Raw genomic sequence first — 15637 nt, forward strand, 5'->3', positions numbered from 1 at the left:
AGCCTCAGGAAACCTGGAGGAAATCATTTGCAGAATAAAAGAATTTGAATTGGAGCGGAGCCACGATAAATACCTTTCATTCACGGTAAATGATGAACGACTGCTCACAAAAGTCAAATTCAACAGCTGTCAGTGCAAGAAATATGACTTCTTCATGCCTTTGGCCAAGCAAACAATAATGGTTATGTTAAACCATAAAAGACTCATTTGATTCCTCAGTGAAGCATTTCTGCATTTAGATTTTATGATGTGTTTATGTTGTGCATGTGCACATTGTTAGAATTGATATACTTATTTAAAGAAATGGAAGCTGTCTTCTTCTGGAGGAAAGTGGCATTCATGCAGGCGAGACTGTTTAAAGTCTATTATTGCTCCTAAAGCAGCACAGACACATTCATTTCTGCAACCATTAAGACACAAAGACAGAATATAACTTGTTAATATAACTTACTATAACTTATTAATATAACTTACCAGTTTAATGCATCAAACATGGCCGTGACGTCATCATAAGAATCAGAATTTTTTTCAGTTTGGCCGCTGTCATGTTGAGGTTCACAGACGAAACGTCACAACACAGAAGAGACAGAGACAGGACTCAGCTGTCCACCGTCATCTAAAGGACAAGGGAGAAGACACAGAGGTCAAAGAGCTGTTAATCAGAAGTGAAGAAGCCTCATGGACTAGAGGTGAAACAAATCCACTCAGCTACAGATCATGAGAGAAGAAGAGGAAGACTATGACCTGGATGACTGACAACCAGGAACCTACTGAAGATCCCAGCTATATATGTGTGCGTTATGTTCTTTTGAATCTATTAATGTTTCTGATATAAGAAGAGGCTCAGACTTTACTTCCTCTGTGATATTGAAATAGTTTGATTGACGATTGAAGTGTGGCTGAGAAGCTCGTGCATCAGAGCTACTTAACATATTTCTGTTTTACATAAAGTGTCTTTTATTATCGTCCGTAACATATCAAAGTCTCTCCAGAACCAACGTCTGCTTTCTTTACCTGACTCAGCCAGTGAGGTGAGAAGTAAAAAGAAACAAGACATGTGTTTGTGTGGTTGGTGTCGTCTATCTGACCTTTCCCAGGTTGTTGAATCAACAAAAGCTGGATCTACAAGCTTCCAAATGGATATCTTTATGATTCTAATGCCATGGTACACGGACAATGAAGCGGCTGAGTGGAGTGATGCTTTTCCATGCACAGAATTGTTTGAATAAAAACACAAAACAAATACTGTCTTTCATCTAATGAAAAGAATCTGTCAGATGAGCCCAGAGCAACAAGTCAGCAAAAGAATAATGAGAAGAGAAGAGTTAAATGAGCTGTACACACCTGTTACACACATGTTTAGTCATGGTGCTCCTGAGTTTCACAGGCATATCTTCTTTAGTTCAGTTTCTCCTCCTGATAAACATCCTGAGGTGTTGGTGAGTGATCTGAGTCATAGACAGAATACACGCACATCCTTTCACCTCTGAGAGATTTCGGTCTTTCTTTATTTGACATTATGTGGAGGAGATTCTGCTGGACAGCAGTGATCACAGCTGTTTTTCCATAAACGTATAGGGAACACATATGAAGCGTCAGTGCTGTCCAAACTGCGCAGCCCTGTGTCTTTTGGCTGAGCCTCAGAGCCTCGGAGGAGTTGACAGAAGGTAATCCCCGCCATGTGAGGCCTCGGCCCCAGTTTGGAGGCGGGGTGTGATTCATTCAAATCTGCCGGTGCTATAAAAAGAGGGGAAGTTGCAAGTAACCCAACTTCAACCCACAGGATCGAGCGCAGCTCAGCAGCATCAGCCTTGTTATGCTGTGATGATGAATACCATTAAAGCTCTTAAAAACACAATAGTGTGTCTCGTGCTGTTGCCTCGTTTCCTGATGACAGCAGTCATGTTCTGGCTGCTGGACTTCATTTGCATCAGGAAAGGAGTTTTCTTCAGGATGAAGGAGCAGGAGGGGGACGCCATGGATCCTCCTCTCTGCATATCAGACTCCAACCGTTTCTTCAGCCTGGAGTCCCTGAAGGCAGTGTGGCACGGACACAAACTGGACTTCTTGAAAGCAGCGCATCTCGGACACGGAGCGCCCAACACTGAAGTTGTCCAGCTGGAGGATCAGCGGCGCAGCCGCATCCTCGATTACGCAAAGGACAAGAGACCGCTCATCCTCAACTTTGGCAGCTGCACCTGACCACCGTTCATGGCGCGTCTCAAGGCTTTCCGGGGAGTTGTGCAGCAGAACGCAGACATAGCGGACTCTGTGGTTGTGTACATCGAGGAAGCGCATCCCTCAGACGGCTGGATGAGCACTGACGCGCCCTATCAGATCCCCAAACACCGGTGTCTCGACGACAGGCTGAACGCAGCGCAGCTGATGCGCGCGGAGGTGCCGGGCTGCCCGGTGGTGGTCGACAGCATGGAGAACTCCTCCAACGCTGCGTACGGAGCTTATTTCGACAGACTTTACATCCTGAGAGAGGGGAAGATAGTTTACCAGGGCGGGAGAGGACCTGAGGACTACCGCATCTCAGAGCTCAGAGACTGGCTCAACCAATACAGAGATACGCTGGAGAAATCCAATCATCTGGTGATTCACGTGTAGATTATATGATATTATGTGATATTATATATTTCTACAGATGTGATTTAAAGACAAACCGTGCTGCAGCTCTTTCAGTATTATAATAAATCCATTTAGATTTTCTTCACTTATTATTGATTTAAGTGTATTTATTATTATTTTTAAAATAGCTGGATCAAAGTCATTTGTTGAGTTTTGTCTGATGTTCACACTGGACATTTACGTCCTGTTAGACATTCACAAAGACAATCGTTTGCCCGTGAACAAAAGTATTTGTGCGTCAAAAGTTGTTTTCTGTTCTCTTCTCCGTGCGTAATGGCGCCTTTAATGGAGCCGTCAGGATCTTGGGTTTTTACGCATCACTGTGTTCATCAGTATTGTTGTGAAGTTCGGTTTTTAAACGGTTTTTAAATCCAGAGAACCGGTACTGATGTGTTCTGATGCTGGTGACCACAGTGAAGCCGCTGCTCTCTGTCCTGCACGGAACAAACTAACTGTTGTGTAAATATGGATATATTTTTCATACAATAAAAATACTTTCATCTACTCGGCCTTTTTTATTTATTTATTTATGGATGTATTTGTTTATGTTTTATTTTTTTGTGTTACAAGTTCTCTATAAGTTGCATTACAGCTCATGAGTTGTTATTTAATCCCATGTCCTATATATTCTACAGACATGTGGTCCCTTATACATTACAGGGACTTAAAGAGTGAATGTTTAATTTCCTGTGGAGCAGCACAGACCTCCACCTCTCACCCCCTGGATTCCTCTATGTCTTGTTGTCTTTACAGTGTTTAATGAAAGCCTGGAGAAAAAAGGAAACAATCATCAAATTTCACCTAATATATAAACATTAAATTAGTGACTAATCTTTTTTTTATTTGTCAGAGTCATTTTCACACAGTAAACACTCGGCTGTGTCTGATTAGTGCTCAGCCTCTTTTAACAGTGTATTGATGGTGATTATAAAGCTCTAGTTGTTCACAGTCCTCAGCCATAATACTTTGACCTCTTAAGTGAGGATAATCACACTTGATCCTGTTATGCTGAGTGGTATCTCCACCTATGAGGATCGAAACACAAACGTCTTCCCAGCTTAGCTCGACAAAGGCACTTATCTGTGAACAGAATGAACATGCTATGTCTTCAATCTATGTGAAATATGACCAGAGTCATGAAAATCACAGACTTAGTAACCTTCACAGGCTTCAGGGTGGTGAGGACACAGCAGGGGGCCAGAGCATCACAGGCAAATGACTCATGGAAACAGACAACGCCAAAACCACCTGTGTGTGTGTGTGTGTGTGTGTGTGTGTGCGTGCAGCAACATCTCATCAGATGTTCCGCCTCTGTGCTCCCCTGCTTCCACACCATCATTATTCATGGTCGTCTTCAAAGAATGGAGCAGTTCTCTCCCACAGCAGGGAGCAAACACACAGTTCTGTTTTCACCCTGAAAAACTGTTTGTCAATATCATCTGGATCCTCTGCTACAACACGAGATCTTTGTATAGAGTCAGGAGTCATGATTTTCACTGGACTGTGATGGAGGACGACCTGTGTTTAATCAATCATGAAAACAGGAAACAGCTTAATTATGAAGATTCAATTTCATGTATTTTAATATTTCACTGTTTGTAATTCAGTCCACTGAAGAATCATCTCAGGATCTAGGAAATCCAAAGGTTTTTAGGTAAGACTTTACAATAAGGGTCCCTTAAGTAACGTTAGTTAGTATATTATTATTTATTAGTATATTATTAAGCATTAAAGGTAATTTTCTGGTCACATACTTTTACTCAAGTATTACTTTAAATTACTGGAAGAAGGTCAACCCTCACCCTTATCACATAATATGTAGTGGCATCAATATATAGGCAACTGAAGATAACTTTAAATTATAAAGTGTATTTCATAACAAAACAATAATATTTATATACAGTATACACACATATATGTATATGAAGCAGTAAGTAATGACAATGCTGCTGCTCAGATTTCCATTTGTCAAATATTTGCTGATTTCAGCACATTAGGATCCTTTTACCTATTTTCTTTTTTCTTTTTTTTTTACCTCTTTTAAACTTCCACATAAATCATTTAAAAAAGAAAACAATCCACCTTTCATTGACCTGAACATAAACAATAAGTCACAAGCTGACGTCACTTCATTTCCAGGACTGCAGATGAAGAGAAAACCTTACAGTTTATCCACAGAAAACAAACCCCTGTGGAATTGCTTGAATCTGGATTCTTTCCATGTGTGATTTTCCATGGAGATCAAGTTTCATTTGTCAGAAGACACAAACCAGGGGTTAAAGGTGTCAAGGCTTGGGAGAGAAGTTTAACTTATGCTATGCTTTTTTCTTTTTTCTTTATGACTTTGGAGGAAGCAGAAAGTCCTCACTCATTTCGAGGTAGTTGTTTGTTAGCTCTGAAGCTGAGGGCCCCTCGCCCTCCCTGGGCCATAACTCCACAAATGAATGTCTAGTGGAAGGAGGTCGAGAGGCCCCAGCAGCCACAAAGTAACCTACATCAGCATGTTGCACGTTTAACTTTTAACCAAGCTCCATATAAGTTTATATAATAATCTACACACTGTTACATAAAGGACTGTGCAGAAGTCTCAGGCACCACCAGCCTTCACTGCTGTTTGTATTAGAATGAACACTGATATATATATATATATATACACATATAAGATTGGGTTAATTTAAATGTTACTTTAGGTTTAAGAGTCAGGCTCATTGCTGTTGTTCAGGCTCAAACATGAGGAACAAGGACACTGTGTGGCCATTGCATGGTACTGCACTGCACATGTTTCAAAGGTCAGAGGTCATACTCTGAATAATAATCTGAATAAAACATGAATCAACATAATACACATGCAGTGTAACATGTTCACCTGCCCCCTTATGGATGGTCGGTTTCCATAATGGAGTTTCTCTGTGGGTCAGGGACACAGCAGGACTCCTACAGACCATCATCCAACAAGGACGTGTCGACCTGTCGCGAGAAATAGTTTGATGTAGAGCAGGAAAATAAATAAATATCATTCAAATTGAGAGTGTGTGTGTGTGTGTGTGTTTTAAATCCAATAAAATGACAGGGTTTCTCACTACTGGTCCTGGGGAACCACTTACATCAGCAGAGCTTACTGACGAGCTGAGCATTTGAATCATAGGAGTGTCTGAAACATGCAGGACAGTGGCTCCCCACAACCAGGAGTGAGACACCCTTTGAGTTTGTCATTTTTATTGGATTTTAACCCTGAGTAAACCCATGGACAGAGGGTTAGGGTTAGAGGGCAGTGCAACAAGTGACAGCTTTTTCTTCCATCTTCCTGTAAATGGGTGACACCTTGTGGTTACAGTGTGACACTGCGTCTCATGACAAACAGCTGCATTTGTACATGGATAAAGGTCGTTTAACATCTGAGTCTCAGCAAATGTATTAACTATAGACTAAATATGATATTTCTGCCTTTGCCAAAATGAATCTCATCTTTCAACAGAAACCTGAGGCTGTCACGTCAAGGTTAAGACAGTGTTGATATTGCCTGTGTTCACTCGTCTCTTTGTGGATGAATTATTCTCTCACACACACACACACACACACACACACACACACACACACACACACACACACACACACACACACACACACACACACACACACACACACACACACACACACACACACACACACACACACACACACACACACACACACACACTTTCTTTTGAGCACTTGTTTGTTGTATCTGAGTAACAGTAACTGACATCAGCTGTGTTTCTAATGTTTCTGCACAGATATCAGTGGAGAGCATAAATATCTGTCACCACAAGGAGGCGACACAGACTGTCATGTTCGAGGTGAAGACAGTGGACGTGAACAGTTCTCCTTCAGTTCATAATCAGTGAAATCAGTTTTATCTTTCCATAACCATTAATACACAATAATACAATAATGTTTGTTTTGTGAAGACAATCAGAGCAGGACTAGATAAAAACAATATTAATCTTATTTTTTTTTAATATCCTGAATTGCACAAAACTGACAAAAAAAATAAATAATAAATAAAATAAATGAAAATATACTGATGGACATCATTTTCTATCAGAGTTATGATCTGAAAGATTTTAAAATACAACTGTTTAGGTAAAACACAGTTTTATTACATGTTCTGTTGACTTCACATACTCACGTCACACATTTCTGACTAGTTATGAAATGAACAGTTCACAGTAAGTTGAATGATTTAAAAAAGTCATCACTTTCTATATGAAATATCACAAATATATATATGTATATATATGGAGAGAGATACGTGTATATATATGATCCAAAAGATTGTGTTTGATATTCTAGCTCAAATAAAGTGATAAATGAATGATGAAAATAGTTTGCAGCCCTGTGATGGTCGTAAACTCTGAGATTAATTAACAAATAAATTATAATCATTACAAAATGTTAATGCAGCGTTGACTCGTTCAAAAGTGCTTTTTTTAAAATAATATTTACATCATTATTGTTGCCAAATTAATAACATGATAATATTTTGGATTTAGAAACACATTTACAATCCAGTGTCGTATTTGACTTCACATTCGACGATGGTCCAGAGTCTCTCACGTTAGAAACACGACGTACAGCTGCAGCTTCTTTGTTGCTATTATTAGACATTCATATTGAGGACGAGGCGATGCCATCAGATGGAGGTGTAGTGCCTCCCAAAACTGGTGAGTCGAATCTTCTCTGGCAGAATGATGTTTACAGAGTGTTGGGCCTCCTCCTGGTGAGTCCCTTCAGTCTCTCTCAGCAGGTGCTCCCTCTGCTGCCTGACCAGCTGGCTGTACTTGGCATTAGCCAGCCACGTCTCACAGCGCCCAAAAAACACAATGCCTGTGGTGCCCAGGATGACCAGGCAGGTGAGCAGGGCCAGTATGCCGAAACACACCAGCTGACCCTGAGTGACAAGGACTCCGGAGGAGTGGACGGTCTCCTTCAGCGTGATCTTCAGCAGGTCTCTGTCGGGCGGTCTGAGCAGCCTGTGGAAGGCGTGAGCAGGAAGCGAGTAATGCTGCGGCGCCAGAGCAAACACTCTGTGGTCTGCAGGCCTGGCAGCGCCTGGCTTTGGCCTGCTCTTGGGTCTGTGGTGCAGGGAACATGTGGGACCTGTAAACCACTTCTGGCAAACACAGCGGAAGGTCCCGTCAGGCTGACCCACGCACGTGCTGCCGTTGGCACAGGGTTGGCCGGCGCAGGGCGAGAGGCTGCTGGTGTTGTTACAAGTAAATCCAGGGAAGCCCAGTGGACACGCGCACTCAAAGGCCAGACCGTGGTTTGTACAGTTGCCACCATTGAGGCATGGGTTAGGCTGGCAGCTGTCGACACTGAGCTCACAAAAGTCTCCAGAAAACCCAGGGGGACATAAACAGGAAGAGGAAGCTGCTGATCCACTGGCATCTGGACACGTTCCACCATTGTGACAAAAAGAGCTGCAGGACAGAGCAGCACAGTGTGAGCAAACACACAGGGCTGACAATGATGTTCAACTCAAATCTAAATACTTTCATCTTAAAATGGCCATTTAGTCGTTTCTATTAGAAAAAAACAAATTGATTGAATGATTAAAGAAAGAACCCAGCACAGTATAAGAAGTATAATAAAAGATTGAGAATGATTTTGGTATATACAACATCTACTGACTAACAAACACTGAAGCTTAATGAAAATTAAAAAAACAAGATAAATAATCATGAGAAATGACAATTTAAAAATATATAACATGCATTTCTTTTGAGGCTGTAAGCAGAGAAATAACGTCATTAAATAATTATCTACTCCTCATTGTTTCAGCCTTTGAAAAAAAAAGGATCTCATTACTATTATGGTATGGATTTGAGTCGTGACACTGAGTATTAATGAAAAACAATACCACAGTTTCTGCAAATTGAAGATCTTTACAGTTAATAAGACACAGAATGAGTGTGCAGTACAATCTGAATGTGCTGGATGTGGACGATGACTTCACTGATAAAAACAATCAATATTTCTAATAGAAGCTGATGTAATGACTCAAGTGAACGTCACTCTCTGTTAAGTCAGAAGAATAATGGCTCTGACACTCTGTGGTGTCTCGTTTTTCTCATTTTAATGGAGATGAATTCCTCAGAGAGATCTCACTGTAAGAATAAGAATAAGCCGGAGAATATTTAGTGATGGAGGAGAGCTGCCACTTCACTGTATTGACTTTTGTTGTCATTCAAGTCAATAACAAGGCAGTGTGTGGAGAGAAGGCGTTCACCCGTGTCCGCAAACTCTTTCATATTCATGTGACGGGAGCAGGAGGATCCATCATTGATCCACTGATCCTGTCTGTAATCCAGGACCAAACACCTAAAACATGCAGGACAGTGGCTCCGCAAGACCAGGAGTGAGAGACATAAGCAGGACACTGCGCTGTGCTCTCTCACTGAGGTTTGTCTCAGACGTCAGGCTAAAGTAGATGACATCGATAAAATGAAAGCGACCTTCACCTTGAAAAGAAATACGGATTTGCATGGATTTGAAGAGTGCCAGAGAGACAGAGAGACAGAGAGACAGAGAGACAGAGAGACAGAGAGACAGAGAGACAGAGAGACAGAGAGACAGAGAGACAGAGAGACAGAGAGACAGGTGAGGTGAAATCTAACTCATGGACAGTGATGAAGAAGACATCTGCTTTAAATTCTAACCCAGGGTAAAATAACATAATTTTTAAACTGTTTGACATGCAGCAGAGAGACACAGAGAGACAGAGACACAGACAGAGACAGAGACAGACTCAGAGAGACACAGACACATAGATACACAGACACAAAGACACAGACAGAGACACACAGACACATACGTAGACACACAGAGACACAGAGAGACACAGACAGAGACTCAGAGAGACACAGAGAGACTCAGAGGACACAGATCTGAGAGGGAAGCGATCCATGAAGGAGCTCTGGATCTACAGTAGCCTGACTGAATCTGTCCAAATGAGGACAGAGCTGCTGGTGCATTCAGCTGCTCAGTGTCTTTTCATCAAGTCAAACGTTTCATTGACTCAACAGCAGTGACTTAAGTAGCAGGAAACGCCTGAAGCAAATGTGGTCTCCTGATAAACAGATTTCTCATTACATGGCTCAACCTTTCATGGGGTCTCTGGTTAATGTGTTCACCTGTGTTCATCTGTGATCCTGTTATAACTGTAACTTAGAAAGAAACAAATATCCTTTACATTCAAATAAACAAATATCCTTTACATTCAAATAAACAAATATCCTTTACATTCAAACCAACAAACATCGTTTACATTCACATAAACAAACATCCTTTACATTCACATAAACAAACATCCTTTACATTCAAACCAACAAACATCCTTTACATTCACATAAACAAACATCGTTTACATTCAAACCAACAAACATCCTTTACATTCAAACCAACAAACATTGTTTACATTCAAACCAACAAACATCCTTTACATTCACATAAACAAACATCGTTTACATTCAAACCAACAAACATCCTTTACATTCAAATAAACAAATATCCTTTACATTCAAACCAACAAACATCGTTTACATTCACATAAACAAACATCCTTTACATTCACATAAACAAACATCCTTTACATTCAAACCAACAAACATCCTTTACATTCACATAAACAAACATCGTTTACATTCAAACCAACAAACATCCTTTACATTCACATAAACAAACATCGTTTACATTCAAACCAACAAACATCCTTTACATTCAAACCAACAAACATTGTTTACATTCAAACCAACAAACATCCTTTACATTCAAACCAACAAACATCCTTTACATTCAAACCAACAAACATCCTTTACATTCACATAAACAAACATCCTTTACATTCAAACCAACAAACGTCCTTTACATTAAAATAAAATATAATATGAAAGGTGCTTAAAATTTACTATTATTTTATCATTATATATAATTTTTTTTTTTACCAAAGTAGCGTATTCTTTGTCTATGTATGAAAACACAAGGGCGGCTTTTTGAGATTTTCCATAGTAAACATGAGCTGCATCGTTTTATCATTCATTTTTTTGTGCTGTGACGTTTTACAATGATGGATTCAGTTCAGTTAAATCAGTGATCGATGACCACCTGAAGGCAAAATCAAGACAAATATCTGAATTATGTCATTAAACATTCTGCCTGGGGAGCAGTGGATTATGGGATGCAGCGTATAATATATGGAGGAGCTTCTGAAATGTGACAGCCTCACTCAGAGATTCTGATGCATTGACGTTAGAGATGTTGCTGTAGAATGATGAAGCCTCTGAACTGGGATGCACCTCATACTGATACTGTAATGTACTTTTACAAAGATGTTATATGATCATGTTAGAGTCTGCAGGTTTTCTGGCCTGACTATTTTAATATTTTATGATTATTATATTAACCATAATAGTAAGTAAAACAATAAGTTAGCTTTATTTGTAAACTAATGCTACAAAAACAGCTACAAATTTGAACTTTGAAATCAAAAAATCCTATTACTTAACATGTTTATCTTCAACTATAATTCACGTGTTCATCACATTTATCAGTGACTTTATGAATAGTGATGATAGTGACGATAAGACAAACAACCTCCCTGGGAATCAGTGGTGAAGTGAGCGCAGGTCTCAGTGCATCACACAGTCACAGATCAACAGTCGACACCGTCATCAGTGTCACAATGTCAGTCTCCTCTAAGTCAATGAATCCACACAGCATCGATAAGTTTGAGAATAAATGCTAAGGAGCGACAAATAAATAACTAAAACCTGCTTTGTCGTAATATTAAAAAACAAAAAAACCCTCATTGAAATAGTATCAGGGGATTTCTTCACACAGCACGATAAAATGATCTGCCATCCATTTCCACAACACTTTCTCTCACACACACATTATTCTTCTCTCACAGACATATCTTTCCTACACACATGCATACATTTTCTTCTTATACACATAAATTATTTAAAGCTCCCATAGAGTGGTCCTATCGCACATATATGTTAGTTATGGAGGTCTACTTACATACATTAACTTGTTTTTATGGTCAAAAACCTCCGAGTTGCTGTAAATGACCCAATAGAAATCTCTCCTCACTGAAGCTCTCGTCAGTCGCGATATTTCAGACTGAAATCTAACCCACAGAAGACAAGACAGAGTGTCTTGTGATTGGCCAGCCAACGACAACTTTCCCAACTGTCTTGTGATTGGCCAATACCTGGAAGTGACATGTGTTTAAAAATAGCTTCTTCACGACTCCCCGCCGCAGTCCCTTTTATGACTTTGACCCGGAGTCAGACCCAGAGTCAGAAGACACTGTCGCTCGTGAAACACCTCCACAACGGACGTTATTCTTCTTCTGCGGTTCAATGTAAGCAGCCGGATGTGACTGGACTAGTGCCCGGAGTAGGAGGATCTCGCTGAGCCCGAGATTACAATACATCAAAGCGTTCTCAGCAGTGGCTGAACTGTTTGTTTTGAACCTTCAGGGCTTCATAAACGAGGTAATGACGCAGATACAAACCAAAAAATCCAAGCGTTAATTGGAACTTCCGTTCTATGGGAGCTTTAAACTGTTACTATTACTAATAGTATGACTACACGTGCCTTAGATCAAAAAAGTATGAATATGTATGTGAAAATATAGAAATATGAGCGTAAAACGTATGAATTTGTGAGTTAAAATATATGAATATGAAAGTAAAACGACTGAATGTGTGAGTTAAAATTATACCATCATGAAAGTAAAAAAATCTAGGTCCGTGAAAGGAGAATGTATGTATGTGAGAGTGCCAGAATAATATCTTATACTGCCCCTCATACTTAATAGCCGTTCTCTACAGTACAGCTTTTTGGTTTTGGTTCTCTCTCCGCGCTCAGCACTAAAGCAGAATACTTTGCTCAGCACTAAAGAGCAAACACGGCTAATATGTAACTGGTGAACGTTGGTGGAGCATTGAGCTGCTGAACGAGCCTGATATTTCCCTCAGGAGGTGACAGGAATAAATATGAGATTTTAATTTGTCAGGTGGACTGAAACGTGTTTAAAAATAAAACGCTCAGAGGCGCCGCTGCATGTGTCTTTGAAGCTGGGGAAGCTCATTTCAGGCCCACTTATTTATACATACATTATTCAAACGAACAACCAGAACAAAGAAAAGTGATAATTATGCCAAACTGAAACATGCTATAATAGTGTTTTTATTTACAAACGAAAATGGTCAACGAGCAGCTGAGCAAACGGACTCTGTGTCGTCTCAGAAACAACAAATGAAGCTTTGATACAGAGGCTGATACGGGAAGAAGAAGTTTCCCTTACTGTCTGAGAGCAATCACCACTGCATTTGCATACATACAAGGGTCCAAGTCATTGTCAGGTTCCAGACAAACGTCCTCAGTCTCTTATTCCACTCCATAAGAGAGCTGTACATGTATGTGTATGCACTGGGTAAGGCTTAGGGTAGAAGTAGAATTTCTGGCTTGAAAAAAAATTAATGGAACTAAATTGTTTAAATGTGCAAGTTTGTGGCTCCAATTCATCACAAACGCCACATCCCCTCTTACAAGTCACAGCAGCCTATTTGGAAAGAAGAACATCCAATACTTTCTCATTTAACCGCCTGCCATTAGCAGCTACATACACAGCGGCCTGGGCTTCGGATGGTTTCGATTGGCTGCCTTGGTAATTCAGAGAGACCGGACAGAAATGATTGATTATTCTTCCTAATGATGAACACATGGCGATGGAGTTTTCTTTTACTTCAGCAGAAAGTCAGACTAAAGCTGCTGTTACCTGTTAGTGTCGCAGCCTCCGGTCTTCAGGTGGCACTTTTCTCCAGCGTAGCCATGGGGACAGACGCACAAGTATCCCCCCTCTCCTGTCTCGATGCAGGTGGCATTCACAGCACAAGGCCTGGAAGAGCACTGACGGATTTCTGTTGTTGAAAGAAAAACAAAGCAGTGCTGTTTTTAGATCAGCTTCTCTCACACATCGCAGAGCCGTGTCTCTTTTTTTCTCACTTTCTCTCTCACACTCTGAGACAAACTGAGAACACAATCACACACAGTGTTCCTCAGTGAACAGTTCAACAGTCTGCTGCTGCTGCTGCAACACAATAATACAAAAAAAAAAGAAATCATATTTTCTCTTTCTTTTCATTAAAGGAAACATGATTCCAGTCAACATCAGAATTATTCCTTAAGGGTTTCATTTGAATCAGGACATGCACTGAAATGGACACATGACTTTTGATTTTCAAAACCTGGACTCGTTACATCTGAGGATTATTATCTGCACCTTTCTTAACACCAGAATAAACAAAGAATGGTACTTTATAAAAGGGATTTCAACATCATTATCTTTTTTTTGGGATAATTTCTACTGAAAAGGAACACTTAGTTGCAGTCTCTGAGTCCCTGAGGCTTCTGTGTCCAGAGGTAGGTGGAGATAGAAGTGTCAGGGGAGCGTGATAAGCCTCACCTTGGTCACACAGGCTGCCCACCCAGCCCTCCTCGCACGCACACTGCCATGCCTTTGCACATGTGCCATGCAGACAGCCAGGGAAGGGCAGACACTGGTCACAATTATCTCCCTGCCATCCAGGTTTGCACCTGAGGGAAAGGAGATGAGAGAGGAACGATCCAGAGCTATTAATAAACTGTCCCCATAACATCTGCCCCCTTTATCCTCACAGAAAAAGATCATATTTGAACAAATAGTTTACATTCCCATAGTGGCTCAAGAGAACAACAGTGGGAAGGTTTTCAAACCAAAAGCTTTCCAGGGACAACAAATAAAGCTCTGCTCTGGCAGCAACAGATCGACAAACACACATTTCTGCTCTTTAGAGTCATTTATGGAAATAAGGTTGCAACCAAACCCACGGGATAATCTCTGTGATACATGTCAGTGATAATGTCAGTGTTGGTGATAATGTCTGTGATAGATGTCTGTGGTATACCTGCACTTCCCCGGCTTTTCACAAAACCCATTTTCTGTGCTGCAGCGTGAACTGCATTCCCAACCTTTGGTCAAGAAGAGAAAATAAGAAAGAAAGAAAGAAAGATCAGTGTTTATATTAAAATAATTGTTTAATACTGTCTGTGCAAACAGATTAAATCGGTGAGGTTTTTTAAGGTTCAGTAAATCAGTGAAACCTTGATTAATCTGACTAAATTAAATGTTTATGTGTAGCTGTGAGGAAAATCTCAGATTACCTTTGGCGATGTCTGTCACGAGCAGAATTAGGGGCAGCGCTGTGAGATGCATTGTTTGTTTCAGTCAGATCTTCTTTTGTCCTGCAAAACATGAAGCGAGTCAAGTCTGTTTTTTTTTTTTTTTTTTTTTTATCTAAAAACGATCACAGAACTCAAAAGTTCATTTTGCTATAACGTTAGTTAAAAAAAAAGGCACACAAAGCAATATGAAATGTTTACTATAATAATAGAATAAAAGTGGTGCGCCTGTCTGCGCCTCATGCGTCTGCTTCCAAAAATAACCATTACGCACAAGCATGCAGTGACAGAGAGGAGAGGAAAAACGCATTTTTTTTTTTGCTCCAAAGAAAAACATTTCATTATCAAATAATCTTAAATCGTCTGATGAAGGAGCTCACCTAAGCCGCACCGGCGATCTGTTTCCATGTGGATCTGCTCATATTAGAGAGATTTTATTGATCAAATTAAATCCAAACGTGGTTCTGGTTCTGTTAGAAGTGAGAGCGCATGGTGAGATCACGGGACCCGGAGGTTTGGACCAGAAGGTTCGGACCCGGAGGTTCGGACGGTCCTGCTGCATCGACACGCGCGTCCCACTGAACACGCTCCTCCCACTGAGTGCTGGACTTGTACAGTAATGTTAACAGAGGCTGCACTGAGAGGCTGCGGTGTCCCGGTGTGTGTGTATGTGTGTGTATGTGTGTGTGTGTCAGTGCGGGGACAAACTGCATGAAAAACATTACATAAC

General features: G+C 40.5%; 2 protein-coding genes across 2 annotated transcripts; one reads left to right on the top strand and one right to left on the bottom strand.

Annotated features, from left to right (window-relative positions):
* Positions 1-1660: 1660 nt before the first annotated feature.
* On the top strand, positions 1661-2613 carry dio3a (iodothyronine deiodinase 3a; the record flags this gene model as incomplete). The annotated part of the gene is made up of 1 exon (XM_083909345.1): positions 1661-2613. Exon 1 carries the CDS (start codon positions 1825-1827, stop codon positions 2611-2613), a length of 789 nt encoding a protein of 262 aa, XP_083765471.1. The 5' UTR covers positions 1661-1824.
* A 4693-nt stretch (positions 2614-7306) lies between these two features.
* dlk1 (delta like non-canonical Notch ligand 1) lies at positions 7307-14941 on the bottom strand (the record flags this gene model as incomplete). Its single annotated transcript, XM_083910271.1, has 5 exons — positions 7307-8096; positions 13466-13607; positions 14153-14283; positions 14634-14697; positions 14890-14941. 5 exons carry the CDS (start codon positions 14939-14941, stop codon positions 7307-7309), a joined length of 1179 nt encoding a protein of 392 aa, XP_083766397.1.
* Between the last annotated feature and the right edge of the window lie 696 nt (positions 14942-15637).

Source organism: Microchirus variegatus, assembly GCF_963457635.1.
Source record: "Microchirus variegatus genome assembly, chromosome: 2".
Taxonomy (NCBI): domain Eukaryota; kingdom Metazoa; phylum Chordata; class Actinopteri; order Pleuronectiformes; family Soleidae; genus Microchirus; species Microchirus variegatus.